The sequence below is a fragment of the Calidris pugnax genome, unplaced genomic scaffold, assembly GCF_001431845.1.
Source record: "Calidris pugnax isolate Ruff unplaced genomic scaffold, ASM143184v1 scaffold22, whole genome shotgun sequence".
Lineage (NCBI taxonomy): Eukaryota > Metazoa > Chordata > Aves > Charadriiformes > Scolopacidae > Calidris > Calidris pugnax.
This window is the reverse complement of record NW_015090763.1, coordinates 237,011-252,230: the sequence shown is the minus strand read 5'-3', so window position 1 is coordinate 252,230 and position 15,220 is coordinate 237,011. Positions and strand designations below refer to the sequence as shown.

Sequence of the window (15,220 nt, the reverse complement as noted above, 5' to 3'; positions counted from 1 at the left end):
TCCTGCAAAGTCAACTGCACCAAACAAAAGAACAGGTTGGAAATTGAGCCTGGCAATAAAGAGAGTTTAATTTCTTTTGTCTCAGTACTGGATTTTTTTTTTTTCCTTTTTTCCCTGCTGTTTGCATGGTTTTCCTCTCCCCTTCAGCGCAGAAGGGACGTGCCTTCGTCCCTCCGCCGAGGGTTTTATTCTGGAGGGAACGGCTTAGGTCGCCATCACGTTTTACGGGGAAACGTAGTTTATAAACACAACAGGGCCCAGCGCTAACGAGGAAACATTTTATCAGAGAGCCCCGAACTGACGATTCAATTATTTTTCAATAAAACATCAGGGGAATGCGCAAACAGCTGCTCGCATCCTTCCACACAGCAAGTCAAACTTCAAGGGGAACAATAGCTGGCGAAATGGGGAGCCATCGCGGAGGCGGCGACAATGGGTTTCCTTACTCGGGGCTTTGTTTGATTTTTTTTCCCCCCTCCCACCCCCGTCTCAGTTTTGAACTCCCTCCGCCGGGAGAAAGGCGATGGGGGTAGGACGGGGGAAGAGGGGGAAGCAGGCAGAGGGGAAGGAGGGTCAGTGGGAGTTAAAGCCTTTTGCAGCCTTTCTCTCCCATTCATGTGGTAATTGGGTGTCAAGCAGAGATCAGTAAGATGGAGCCCGGCCTCTGTGCCCGGGTTAAACTGCAGCAGAAAGAAAGCGGGAGCTGAACCGATGGAGGCCTGAATGTCATTAGGGCGGGAGGAAGCGGCTCTCCCCCAGGAGCCCTTCTGCCGGGGTGCTGGGCTGGGGGAGGCCGCTTCCCATTCAGGGCATCCCTGAAAGCGGCCAGACAAAGCGGGAGGGCGGCCGAACAATGCCGCACCCCCGGCTCTACCTTCAATAGGGAGCTCTAAACAGGCGTTTAACCTTCAGAATAGCTGAAAGTGATACTCAAAGCTGAGGAGGTTGGCTGGGCCCGCCGCTGTTAGCCTCTTCCTGCGGCCGAGGCGGAGGCCGCTTTTGGATGGCCGGAGGGGAGGAGGGAGGCTCTGGCCACCCTGGAGCCCTTGGCCCCGTTGGCACCGCGCTGGGGGTCTGCGGGGTCCCATGTGGTGGTGGGAGCTGTCACCTCCAGGGCAGGATCAGACCCCGAATCGGCACCCTCGAGGAAGGCAGGGCCGTACCGAGGAGGGGGATGTGGCATGGCAGGGGTCGTATCCCACTTCACGAGCCTGGGATCATTTGGCGAGGGATCTGGAGAGATGTGGGCAACGACCCCCTTCCCGAGCAGGGGAATGTCCTGGCCTAGGACAGAGTCACCATCACCTGCCATTCCTGGGGCTGCATGGCCCCAACTGCCCACAGCTCTCCCAGAGCCTGGCCTGGCCTCATTTGTGCCTATGGGTGGGATTTTTAATTAACCAGGAGAAAAAGAAGGTCAAACCCCAGGTCATTTTAAAAGGTGGGATTTGCCACTGAAAGGGGCCAGGCTCGAAAAGAGCAGAGCTGGACCCGTCCCCTGCTCCCCGAGCCTCACCCTGCCACACAGCCTGGCCACCCCACACTGCTCCAGAGCTAAGCAGCAAATGGCCACAGAGACTTTTCTTTCCTTAATGAAGCCTTTCTGCTTTAAGGAGGGAAGCTGCCGTCCCTTCCCTGCCGCACGCAGGATGATGAGACGCAGGCGCTTTCCGCCAACCATCATTTTGGTGGAATCCCCTGCACCACAGCCCCTTCAGCGCGGAGGGGGAGAAGCCGTCCCTCGGCCCTGCTCCTGGTTACACTGGAACCACTCAGGGGAATCGCCTATTTCCATTTCTAAAGAGCACACCAAAGGATAGGCCCTTCTTTAGGCCAGACTATTTCCCTGTCACTGCTTAAAGGCGAAGCCATCTCGCCGGCGTGCGGAGGAGCGGGTGGCTGTCATTGTTTGGGAAGACTCCAGCACGCCAAGAGCGGCAGGAGGAGGCTGGAGAGATATGGCCTTAAAGATTGTCACAGACTTTTTCAGCAGCCAGACATTAATTTCACCCAGAAAAGGGCCTGAGCAGCTCACATAGCCCCCCACCCGTATTTGGGTTAAAATATTCTCCCAGTTTTGCACCCCGAGCGCAGCCTGGCTGAGGTGGACCTCGAGCTGGAAAGAGAAGCTGATCAGAGAGAAACTTGCAGCGTTGTTTTTCTTAATATTATTGTCACTATCCAGGATGCAGGGCCTGGGAGCAGCAGCCATCTCCATGATGAAAAGTACATTTGGTTTGTAAAGCTCTTTGGCTTTGCTTAAATTAATAGGCTTAATAATAACCCGGGAAAGGATTTTAATGTTTTCTTAACCTCATGCAAACAGCTTTTTAAGTATTTTAATTAAAAAGAATAATATCTCATGCTTTATGTATAGTACTTTTATCTGTATACAGCTGTTGAGCCAGACTTGAGCTTATTGATCAAAGGAGGGAGATAAGCCTCAGAAGGTGTCTCTAATCATAGAAAAAGGATTGTTAGCGTCTCCCTTAAAATTGCACAACAAAAAAGAAATTTAAAAAAATTAAACACTGGTTGCTTTTTTCCAAACACCTCTCTGCGGGAAGTGTTTTGTCCCAGCATTGACCTGGGGTCGCTTCCCCACTTGCACCTGTATTCCCAGGCTGAGAGCTTCAGGGATGCTTTTTCCAGAGGCGCTGGGACTTTAAAAAGACCCCGGGATTTCAACCCGAAGCTGACAGCCAGCGGAAGGAAAAACTCTTAATTGGTGGAGCTGGGTTTTGCAGGGACTCTCGGAAGCATTGCCAAGTGTGACACAACCCTCCTCAGTAAGGACAAACACAGAGAGAGAGGTGAATTGTCCCCAGCCACCAGATTTCCAGCAGGGACCAGAGCTGCTTATTTTTAACCCCCCCAATGCCGCGGTGCTGTCAGCATCGCCAGGAAGGCTGGCTCCTGATGGCATAACTCACAGCTACAAACACACCTCCACAGGGCTCCCCTCACCCTGGGGAATCCAGCTTGTAAACACAAGTACGTGGTACGTGCACACCCAGAACCTCCAGCACAGCACCGTGCTCTGTTGGTACCACTGAGCTCTATCGAAGGCCCACATATCAGACCCCCCCATGTAGTTTGCTGGGCTGTTTTCCAATCATTCAGCACCCATCATCTCCCCAGAACAGGAGCTCTCATCTCAGGGGGGCTCAATCCAGCTCCTCTTTGCCTGCACCCTGCAATTACAACCTTCCAGCCCCTCGCAGCAAGGCTGGGGGTGAGCTCCGTGCCCCTGGGTTGTGTTGGCACCAACAAGGGCTAAATCCTGCTCCTTGCACGGGCATCAGCTGTGTCTATGATCCCCATCCATCTCCAAAACACAACAATACCAGTCAGTCTCTGGCTGGGCTTACTTGCAAATAAAAAACAGCTTCTAAAGCTATTTGCAGCTGCGTTTAGCAGGCAGCGCCCCAAATGCAGAATTTACTTGGCATTTTTCAGCCTAACCCACTCTCACACAGGCAGAATCACAGCACCAAGCCTTGCCCCACAGCCCCTCTCCCTCCAGAGCAGGTTTGCACACAGGGCAGCATGGCCATCTCTCCCAGGAAGGGAGAGCAGCGCTCCTGTCTCCTCCCGGATCTCTTCAAACCATCCATCTCCAGACAACGACTCCAGGGAGGCCGAGCCTTCCCCTGTTCCCTTTAGCAGAGGGGCTGGATGGTTCAGAACCCAAAAGTGCCTCTCCACCTCGGCCAGAGTCTGACCTGTCCCCTGCGTGGGTGACCTCCCTGCTCCCAGCACCCTGTGCCCCCTCCACAGCTTCCCGGGGGGGTCTATGAGACCCCAGAGGAGCCCCTCAAGAGGTCCCCGCGGTGAGGTGAGACGTTGGCCAAGCCCAGCCTGCCCTCCACCGGCGGCTGTGAGAGGAACAGCATCCAAAAGTGGCACCGGAGCATCTGCAGAGGCAGCAGCCATCACTGCACACCCTGCAGCAGCCCCATAAGGGCAGGGGGACACCCCCAGGCCCCTAAAGAAGACCCCACCATAGGCAAAGCTACCTCGTTTGAAGGCTGAGCCCCACAGGCACTGTGGGGCTGTGGGGATGAGGCCTGTTTTCCACCAGCCTGGGGGTCCACCTTGGGACAGAAACTGTCCCAGGAGGAGCATTGGACCACGCTGCTCCACCACCCCACACTCCCCCCATCCTTGCCCGTCCCTGTCCCCACCTGGAGCTGGGCCTTCCCCAGAGTCACTGCGTTCAGGGGATTGAATAAGCTAAAAGCTTTTATTTTAGTTTGAGATGCTGGAGAAACCATCAATTTGAGCAAGCCTGAAGGTGCAGCTGGTATATAATGGATGCAAATTTCCAGCACTTTTCCCAGGCAATACACATCACCCAGGCTTATGGAGGACATTTCTCTCTGGTACCTGTGTACCACGAAGGAGCCGCTTTCTCCTGGCCCCAGGGTTGGATGCAGAGGGTCTAAAAGATGGCTCTGGCCGTGAGGGAAGGGGAACGGGTACCAAAACACTTGTCTTCAAGGTCAGAAATGAGTGTTAATGGGAGGTGAAGCGTGGCCAAACATGGAGAGAAGCAGCAGGAAGAGGAAAGAGGGAACAGGAGAGGAGCAAAGGAGCGAGGTGTGCAAGGGTAAAGAGGGAGAACTGAGCCAGGACAAACTGGGATGGCAATGCTGAAAACAGGACCAGGAGAAAGGGGGAGCAGGGAGTCGGTGGTGGGTCTGGAGAGGGTCTCATCAATCGGTTGTTTTCACCCAGATATCAAACCCAGCAGCAAGGGGCTGGCTCCCCCCTGCTCCAAGGAGCTGATGTCCACACAGGGAGGTCATGCTCTGGAGTAGCAGTTCCCTGTTCCCAAAGCAGCACAGTCCCCCGCCTCCCCACACAGAGCAGGAGTGCACAAGGAAGAGGTAGGAAACTCCAGCGTAGCCCATACTCGCATTTAATCGTGAGGAAAGGACAGACCGGGGCAGGCAGGTACGTTGGTGTGGAAGCACAGCTAGAAGAGCAGACATACCCTGCCCTCACAAAAGACAGACGTCATTTTAAGGAGTAACCCTGCTAAAAGCATAGAAAAAAAAAAAAAAAAAAAGAAAGAAGAATATACCCCAACCCAGAGTTTTCTCTGGAGCAGACGTTTCTGGAATTGGACATTGCTTCTAAGGCTGTTTCACGTCAGACACAACGCGGGGGATTCACATAGCGCAAGTCAGGTGTTTAACACGGACATTTCAGTTCGGGGCCCATCTCCCGTGGTAGAACCAGGGAGGGCTTTTACAGGAAGGGATGCAGAACAGGCGAAGTCAGGCTCTCACGAAGACCACCACCTTCTCTCCCCACTTAAGCAAGTTGCCTCCTGCATTCAGGGCTCAGACATGGCAGCAGGAAAGCCCCGAGAGCTGCTCCGTGGTGCTGAGTACGTCTAAGCAAAGGCCCTTCATTCCCACTCTCCCACCTGCTTTCTGCAAGGAAGGCGGCGCGCGAAAAAGGTGGAAGAAAGAGACCCAGAGAAGTGTCCACAAGATAGCGGGGTTCACTCCTGTCCTTCACCATAGAGCAAGGCCACAAGGACATATACAGCTGCACCCACGCTGGAAGAGGAGAATCAGTCCCAGATGAGTGTCCCGTCTCCCTGCGAGAGAAAAGGGCTCTCCAAGAGGGGACAGGTCTGGGCTGCTCCTCCACCTACTGCACAAGCCCGGGACACATTCAAAAGTACAGACAATAAATTAAGATTGGGAAAAAAAAAAAAAGTCAGCGTGTATAATATATATATATAATATAATATAATGTGCGTGTGATTGTGAAAAACAGAAATGTCATCCCCAGGAGAGAGCAAGGCATGGCAGAAACACATCCCTGTCCCTCTCCCGAGCCCAGCACTACCCTGCTCCCCTGATTCACAGCAGAAACACACCAGCGGGACCACGCAGGGGGCAGGGGCTGCGCCTGGCATCCAGCTTCCCTCTGCCAGCGGGGGCCCTGTGCCAAGGAGGAGCTGGCTGCTTGGTGGAGGAGTGGGGAAAGAGCCCAGCACCTTCGTGGCCTTCACAAGGAAGGGTTGCTGCAGGCAGGAAAATGGAGGGAAAGACAGGAAAAGCAAAGTGGAATGGCAGTGGCACCCCACCCCTCCTCAACTGGCCGGGGCCCTGCCCCTCCCATGGCACGGGACCACCACTGCTGTACCAAGTAAAAAATAAAGCCATAATGAGTCTATGCTTTGGTATGTAACCATCCCCCGCCCCTTGGTCCCCCTGCATTTCTCCCAAACCGTTATCTGTAAAACTTCTCAAATAAAATCTGTAGCGTGCCTTTTATATCTCTCCTTGATCCTTTTCTTCCCCAGCACCTGCCTTTCCCCCACCCCTCTCTCCAGCAGGATTTGGGGACTTCCCTTGCTTGAGCCCCACCGGTTACAGCTTCTGCTCTCCTGACTGGATCCTGTTGAACGCCGCCTGGTCCAGCGGCAGGTAACGGCCTTGCCTGGAGTCCAGGAAGTACAACTTGTCTTTCACCAGTGCGGGGTCGAAGCCCTGCTTCCGCAGCTCCATCTTCTGGAACTTGTAAGTGCCTGGAGCGGGGAGAGGAGGAGGAATGAGGGGTCACCAGCTGCACACACTCCCATCCTTACCACCCCCACACTTCCCCGGACCCAGACTTGCATCCCCACACCTCCAAACCACCAGAGAAACTGGGTAGGGGTTCTGGGGGGCAGAGGGGCTCCATCCTGATCCTACAGCAGATCAGCCTCAGGTTTCCCTCCCCAGCTCTACACCCAGCGTAAGCGTGCACGCCATGGCTCACTTGTCTTGGAGACTTCGTGCAGGAACCGCAGGAAGACAGGCCGTGCGTACAGCGGCAGGGCCTTCTTTAGCTCACTGGCAAAGCCTTCCAGGTCACAGGAGTTTTCCGGGTCGGCGATGGCTGCCATTCCTGCCTTCCCTTCAATCCCTAAGAGGCAGAGGAGGAGGGAGAGCACTCAGATACACTGTTCCTGTAGCATCATCTCCCTGTGCCCGCAAAGCCTCTGGCACAAATCCCGCTTTGTACCGAAGCGCTGATGCGTCCAGCTGTGACACCGGCTGTGTCACCACCCTGCGGCTAAGGCTGCCAGCGACACCCTGCGGTCACGGTCACCTCCTCCCAGAGGAGGCACTTGCAGCCCGTCCAGAAAGGACACAGGGTCCTTCCAAACCAGCCAGAATCAGACCAAAACTTGAGGGAGGGAGGGAACCCTCTGGTTCCCACGAGGCACATTCCCAGTGGCCTCTTCCCAGCTTGCCCATGGGGAGCTTTGGTCCAGCCTCTTGCAAAGGGACATCTTGACCTGGACGCGGAGGACACGCTCACATTCAAGTGCCAGAGGCCCGCCTGCCTCCCCTGATCGTCTTCTTCCTCCTCACCTACCTGGTATCTCCACCCCATAAACCACCACGTCCGTCAGGTTGAGGATGCGGCTCAGTGTCCCCTCCACCTCTGTGGTGGAGACGTTCTCCCCCTTCCAGCGGAATGTGTCACCAGTGCGGTCCCGGAAGTACATGTAGCCATATTTGTCCATCACCAGGACATCCCCTACAGGAAAGTCAGGAATAGATAAAAAACGAGGTGTCAGAGAGGTTAGGAGCAACCCCGGAGCATCTCAGGGCAGTGCCACTAGCCTGGGACAGCCTGCATGTCCACCCAGGGAGCCTTCTCCTCTGCTCTCAGCGGACAGAAGTGCTTGCCTCACCTGTGAGATAGGCAGCGTCCCCTTTTGTAAACACATCCCTGGCGATTTTCTTGTTGGTGGCTGACTGATTCAGGTAGCCATCAAAGTGCTGCAAGGGGTTGCTCTTGACAATGCGGCCCACCAGCTGCCCTGGCTCCCCTGCAGGGAGAAAAGAGAGGATGAAGGGGAGAAGAAACCACTCACATCCAAGCAAAAAGGGCGTCTAATGGGGTAGGTGGTGTTTAAGTGAGCAGAGACTCAAACCTAGGTAAATTATCTTGAAGTATCGGCAAAGACTTACACAGGGATGAGGAGTCTTATCCCTGTGGTTGCCCTCACCTGGTTTGCAGCGGATACAGACACCATCCGGCCCCCGGATCAGCTCCATGGTGTCTTCATCCACTTTTACCAAGCCGATGGGGTACACACCTGGTAGGATCCTGCTGTTGAAGCCGCACGAGCCCACCTAGGACAGAAAGAGCTCAGAGCCTACGGTAGCAGGGACATCTCTCCCACTCCAATCCCACTGCCCACACACATCCAGGATACCAGAGAGCTGGCACCACACGACAGCCAAAACCCCTCTGGGTGGATGGCAACCCACGCCAAGCTTCTTGGAGCAAGAAAGCAGGAGCAAAACAGTCTGTGTTCCCAACCCTGCCCACACCAGAAGGCACCCTCTGGGACACAGGGAGGGTGGTGAGGCCTTACGTTGTTGTCGAAGTTTCCCAGGCTGCAGTTGCACTCGGTGGCTCCGTAGAACTCAGCCACCTGGGCGATGCCAAAGCGGGCCATGAACTCCCGCCAGATGGAGGCACGCAGCCCGTTGCCCAGCGCCATGCGTACCCGGTGCTGCCGCTCCACCTCCTGGTACGGCTGGTTCAGCAGGTAGCGGCAGATCTCCCCGATGTACTGCACAATCTGGGAGGGACAGAGAGGAAAGACTCACTAGGATCCCTCCGCCAGGCCCTGCGGAGTTTGGAGTTTCTTCAGGGCAGGTAGGAATGACACAACACGCCCAAAATCCCCCCTAAAGAGGCTGCGGTAAAAGCCAGTCCTACCAGCTCATCTAGTGCCTGTTCCTCCCCAGTTAACCCACTCCTCCAGCCTCTGAAACCTATTCAAGACCTCCTGGCTAATGCTGGAGCACGGGAAAGGTTTGGACATGTGGAGCTACTACCCCAGGTGGGAAGGACACAGCCCCACCACCTCAGAAGGCGGTTTGCGATGAACAGGCAGAACCAGTCCAGGCCTCCCCCTCTTCCAGCAGCTGGGGTATCCCCAGCACAGCACAGACCCCCAGGCTCCACTCCCCAGCCCCGACTGACCCCTTGCCTCACCGTGCAGTTGTACTTCACGCAGTCCTCCCAAAAGTGCGAGGCCGAGAACTTCTTGCGGATGACAATGGTCATGCCCTGCAGCAGGCACTGCCCGACCCCCACGATGTTCCCTGTGGAGAGGCAGCCAGGGGAGCCCTCAGTCCCCAGACACCTCCATCTGAGCCCACTCAGGGAGAAGCCTGGCAGGGCAAGGTGAAGGTCACACCACAGATGGGTGCTGACCTAGCTAAAGCCCCCAGGACCACAGACACTGGGGAGGAGATGCGTGGCAGCGAGATCTGGGGGCAGCGCGTAGCACCTAAACAACCCAGCATGTCTGAGCCAGCCAGGTGGGCACTGCTTCCCCTTCCCCCCCCGACTTTCCACACGGAGCAGCACTAAGGTGCAGCTATTCCAAAGCCAGATGAGGAGATAACCCCCACTCCACACACACTCCCCACTCCAAAGGTCAGCCAGATCGATTTTTGGCTCCCAGGGAACAAGCAGAAAGCCTCGGTCAGACGCTGCCAGCAACAGCCAGCTCCTCCTTGATGTGGAGATGGCTCCAGCCTCCAGCCTGAGCCCTGGGCTTGGTGGAGGGGAAGAGACAGTCTCGATGCTCAGGGCTCCGTACGGCACACCTTACCTGCAGCGTGGTAGAGCGGGAGACAGTCGTACATCACGTCGTCAGGCCTCATGCGAAAACCATAAAAAACTAAGCTGGACATGCGGAAGTACCTGGGGCAGGAGGGTAAAGGGACACGTCAGCAGCAGGGACAGAGGTGTTGTGCTAGGACAGGGCAGGGCTCAGCTCCGTCCTCCCCCGAGCCCTTGCCCACGGCCTTACCGGCAGTTCACCACAATGGCAGCCTTGGGCAGACCCGTCGTGCCAGAGGTGTAGATGTAGAAGAGTTTATCTGGAGAGCAATGAGGAGACAAGGTCACGTACCCAATCCAGGCACTGGCTGAACTGGGAGAGGGGGGGACAAGTCAAATTTATACACTCCGCTCGTGCCACTTGAGCCAAAACTTTGTTATATGACAGCATTAAGAAGATGCTGCCTTCACCCTGGTCAGATCAGGTCTTTTGGACACATAGGGCACAACCAGACACTGCTCCACACAGGGCCAGGCTTCAAACACAAGAGTAACACCCATCCCAAACACCCCAGGCCCTGCTGCAGACGTCTGCTGTCAGCATCCTGAGCACACCTTCCTGCCAGTGTTGTAACTGGCTGATCCACAGAAACACCACGAGTCTGGTGCCCAAGAGCTGACTACATACCAAGAAAGCCCTTATCAGGGGGGGTTGGCTGGTGCCGCTGGGCTGTCTGCAGGAGGGGGTCCAGGTGTTTTGCACCAGGAAGCACAGACTCAGGGCTTCCTTCCCCAGACCAGAAGAGATGGATAGATTTCTCCAGGGAGGACTGCACTTCCTGCATTGCTGAGAAAGTAAAGAGGGGAGATGGAGAAAGACCGCAGGGTGGTTACAGCACAGAGACCCCCTGCCCTCCCAGGAAGACCCTGCCCCAGGTAGCACTGCCCTTGCTGTGCTCAGCAAAAGTCCTCAAAGGGCTGACAACCATCCCAGGCAGATGTCGTTCCCATGATTAACACATGCTGGGGCCACAGCCCAGGCCTCTTCAGGGACCAGAAGATCCTGTTCTCCAGCTCTCCCCAGCCAAAACTTCTTTGGTGCCAAGAGGTCTGTTGACATCATCAACCTCAGAGGCGTGGGCTCAAACACATGAGGAGCTGGAGCTGAGGAGCTGCAGGGATGTGGCTAACAGCCACACAGACCAAAGGGTGGCTTATCCTGTGCAGTGGGGCAGGCCCAGCCCAGCCCTGGGCTCCATGTAGGGGATGGACCCGAGAGGCACATGGAGAGATCCTCAGACACAGGCTGGCCTGCTTGGGAGCCAGACAGCACTGAACTCCAGATCTTGCCCAGTGGCCAAAGAGACCAACAAGAGAAAAAACCCAGATTCAACTCCTAGAAAAATTCATCCACTCTCTTCCAAATTCCTCCTCTGTGGTGGGGAGGAAAGGAGCTTCTAAATCCAAAGACATGCGTCTCCCTCCCTGCCCTCCCCAAGTCCAGCACACCCCTGATGTGCCCCTCACCTTCCATCATCTCCACCCCAAAAATCACAGCCTTGGAGTTGGAGATGGTGATGCAGTGCAGCAAGGCCTCCATGCGCAGGTGGGAATTCACAAGGGCAGTCTCCACCCCAATCTTGGCCAAGCCGAGCCACAGCCCCACGTACTGATTGCGGGACTCCATGAAAAGAGCCACCACGTCACCAGAGCGGAAGCCTTGGCCGTGGAAAAAATTGGCCACCTGGTTGGAGTACTCATCCAACTGCCGGAAGGTCCAGCTCTCGCCCGTGCCTTGGAAGATCAGTGCTGTCTTCTCTGGATACTTGCGTGCAGTCTTCTGGAAGATCTTGGCGATTGTGTTCTTCTCCCTCACGTGCCTCCATACCTGCCACTTCACCCGCAACAGGACCAGTCCCGTGCTGCCAAAAGAAGGGGAGCAAGAGGGCAGCTACTCAGTGACCCCTGCAAAAGCACTTCTTCCAGCAAAGCCAGCACAACACATGGACCTCACAAGGAGCTGCAATAGCCCAGCGCTGCTCCAGGCCCTACTCAAGGTCAGCAGCAGCCCTGGATGCTCCCCTGAGCAGCCCTGGATGCTCCCCTGAGCCATGTGGATATAGGCAGAGGTTCTCCGCAGAGATGCTTATAGCCAGGAACTGATGGAGGTCAGGGAGAGATGTATTTTGGAAGGCTGTAGACAGGGATGTCCCCTGATCAAAGAGGCATCTTTGAGCCTCAAGTGCTCTCCAAGAGGTGCCACCACTCCCTCCCCACGAATCCTTGCCAGGAGCTGGCACAGCCTGGTACCAGCTCAGAACCGACCCTGCACAGGCAGCTGGTGCCACGCCAGCAGCTTTAGGGACAGGGTGAAGTACAAGGACAGTCATTGGACTTCAGAGCTCAGCTGAAATCTATCTTTCCTGGGAAAACTTTGCCCAAGAGTTTGGAGCCGCCTGGGCGCGGCAGAGGGAGATCGCCTTCCAGCTGGGCCGGGTGCCAGGAGAAACCCAGGGCTGTGGAAGGAGCTGGGGGCTGTGCTCACACACACCAGGGCAGAGCGGTGGGCCAGGGGGAGGGTGGATGGTCGGGCCATCCCAGCCAGGACACCTACGTGACATCCCTTCGTATTGTCTTGATGAATATGAGGAAGAAGTCCCATCCGCCAGATCCCAGGTAGAAGATGAAGAGAGCGGGGATGGCCTGGGCCCATGACAGCTCCAGACTGACCCTGAAGAACAGCAGCAGCGCTGCAAAAGCAGCCAGACGCAGCATCGTGGCCTGCAGAGAGAGAGAAACCACGGTCATTAACCCAGGCACACTGGACTCAGTGATAACAAACCCATGGGCGGGGGATACGTTAGCAGCCCCCCATTTCCTGGATGAGGTCCCTGAGTCATCACTCCTCCTGGCAGCGAGGACGTAACCCAGCAGCCCAGAGCTCCCACAGACGTAGCTTTATCAGACCTTGGAGATGGCCTCCAATTAAGCCACCGGCACGGAACTGCTTAGCGCCAGCCGAGAGCCCAGCCATCCCTGCCTGGGGAGCCACATCCTGCACACCAGCCAGGGGCACAGGACACAGCCCCAGCAGCATGAGATGCAGGATAAAACCACTTCACGGATGTGGGAGTGGAGTCACGGCAGGAGACCCTGTACAGATGTTTGGCAGGCACCAGGGCAATGCCACGCAGGGCTGGCTGAATCCCTCACCTCCAGCCTGGCAAAGCCCAACTCCAAATTCCTCCCTACCCTAAGGATCCCTCCAACCCCATAACCCAGGTCTCCCAAGCCCCCAGCACCAGCTCTCCTGCATGGCCTGCTCCAGGACAGCCAGCATGGCTGGTGGGAGGGTGCAGCTTCACACGCTCCCCGACACAGCTCAGACAGGAACAGGGACAGGAAACTCAGTCCTTTGAGCTCTGCTCGTGTTTGCAATCCCTCGTGTCGGCAGGCTGTTTCCTGGCCTGGCTCTGCTGGAGACACCGCCAGAGCAGGTCAGGGACGAGGCCAGGCACAGGCATGTCCTGGCCAGGCTGGAGCAGAGCTGTCACTGCTGCCAGGAGCACCCAGACCCCCATGCCATGCCCCGTGGGTGACAATTCAGTCTCTGGTACTCGTTCCCCAAAACCAGCACCTCTGTCCCCATCCCAAACACACCCCAGATGTGCCTCCGAGATACGCAGGGGACAGTAATTTAGCAAAGGCTCTTTTTGGGCAACAGCATGGGGCAGAAGAAAGTGATAGTGATGTGACCCTTGTAGCTCAAGGGCTCCTAGATAAAACTGGTACTTCCTGGCACCAGACATAGGCTGAAGAGGAAGGAAACATTCACATCATTTCCCTTTCCCTCTTGAAGGTGGATTCACTGCTCCAAAGCTGGCAGCCCTGAGTGAGCTCTGCCATAGCTGGCAAGGCCAGGAGCCACACTTGCAGCTTTCCCTCTGCTTCAGTGAAGCTCCCCCAGTTCCAGGGAGCTTCTTTGGATTTGGTACGAGATGCTAGCAGGGTGCAAACCAGGGAAGTACCATGTGGTCACCATGCCCTGGCATGTCACACAGGCTGTCTCACCTTCAAGCTGTGCCACCAACAGCAGGCAGGGATGCACCAGCACTCAGGACACCGCTCCTGTTTGGGGGCCAGGGGACATCCCTCCTTCTGCAGCCCCTGCCCAGAGATCCCCACTCGTGCCAGTGGCCTCTGAGCTCTCTCCACTCAACACCCTCCAGCCCTGAGGTCCCACAACACAGTTCCTCAGCCTTTTAACACGGCAGGACCCACTGCATTTTTGCCTAGGAGCCCCCACTCTGCAGTTAAACAGGGCGGCTCTTAGATCACCATCAAACTACTACGCCTTGGCCAAGACCTGAGCCCTTGGTTACGCTCTCACATCAGACAGACAGCCATGGAGAGCCAGTGGTGGGGATCCACACTCTGTGTGGGCAGCAAGGTGCTTAATCTCCCACTTGAAGGCAAGACGGGCCCAGACAGGCCCCTGTTATCCTCTGCTCGCATCTCTGCCTTGCACCGGTGAGAGATTACCAAGAGATAACCAGTGCCTTACTGCCAGAGACCTCCAGCCCTGCTGTTAAGGATTCAGGTCTTGTCTAGCTGCATCAGCACAGTGAAAATTAAGACCTGCCTGTAGCTCCACAGCCAGCGGGCAAAAAGGCAAACCGCAGGGATCCATCACCCGGGGGCACAGAGACCCGAGGAGAGGGACCGGCCCTGGGGAGCAGGTCACTGGTGACCAGGCTCCGAGAAGCCCCAGCGCTAATGGTCAAGCACTAAGGGCCAGGAGATCCCCAGAAGCATCTCTCCACCATGAACAGTTGGGGAGGCACCTGTCCCCACCCCGACTTGGGCCTGGGCAGGGTGACGGGGATGAGCCTTCCTTCCCCGGGGCTGGTGGGCTCATCCCCAGCCCCATCTGAGGGAGCAGAAGGACCCGGAGGGCCCATCAGGGCCTCACAGCGGGGCTGCGGCCGGGACCCTCCTCCCCTAACCCCGGCCAGGCCCGGGAACCGCCCGGGGAGACCGGTATCCGCGGGGGGAGCCCCGCAGCCCGCGGAGGAGTAGGGCCGCGGCCCCTCATGAGGAGACTGGGGGGGGGCATAAAGGGACCGAGAGGTTGAGGAACCCCGGTGCCTCAGGAGGAGCCCGGGGGGCCAAAGGGCCCCAGTCATCATGAGGAGCCCGAAAGGCCCCGGTACCTCATGAGGAGACCGGGAGACCGAGGGGCCCCGGTACCTCATCAGGAGACCGGGGAGCTAAGGAACCCCGGTACCGCCCGCAGGGCCGCGGCTCTCCATGAGGAGACCCTGGGCCACGGCGGCCCCGCCCGACCGCCCACGGGGAGACAGCGTGGCCACCGCGGCGGAACCGAACGGCGCCGGGAGGTCACGGAAGGGGGAGAACGATGCCGCGCTCTTACCGGGCTCCGGCGCGTCCGGCTGCGGCCCGGCCACCTGCACCGGGAGCGGGAGCCGGGGCCCGCCCGCCGCTGCGGCACGGGGCGGGGCGGGTGCAGCGCGGTCCGCCGGGAATTGTAGTCCCGCCCGGCGTCACCGGTCCGGCCCCGCGGCAGCGGGTGCGGTCCCGGGCAACGGCGGGG

The 15,220-nt window shown here is 57.2% G+C and overlaps 1 protein-coding gene across 1 annotated transcript; it reads right to left on the bottom strand.

The window, feature by feature from the left end:
* Positions 1–4,227: 4,227 nt before the first annotated feature.
* On the bottom strand, positions 4,228–15,170 carry SLC27A4 (solute carrier family 27 (fatty acid transporter), member 4). Its single transcript, XM_014950515.1, has 13 exons — positions 15,041–15,170; positions 12,221–12,387; positions 11,134–11,528; positions 10,295–10,453; positions 9,857–9,926; positions 9,656–9,747; positions 9,031–9,140; positions 8,402–8,611; positions 8,030–8,156; positions 7,712–7,849; positions 7,390–7,554; positions 6,787–6,933; positions 4,228–6,553 (listed from the first exon to the last, which is right to left on the bottom strand). Exons 2-13 carry the CDS (start codon positions 12,379–12,381, stop codon positions 6,396–6,398), a joined length of 1,932 nt encoding a protein of 643 aa, XP_014806001.1. The 5' UTR covers positions 12,382–12,387; positions 15,041–15,170; the 3' UTR covers positions 4,228–6,395.
* Between the last annotated feature and the right edge of the window lie 50 nt (positions 15,171–15,220).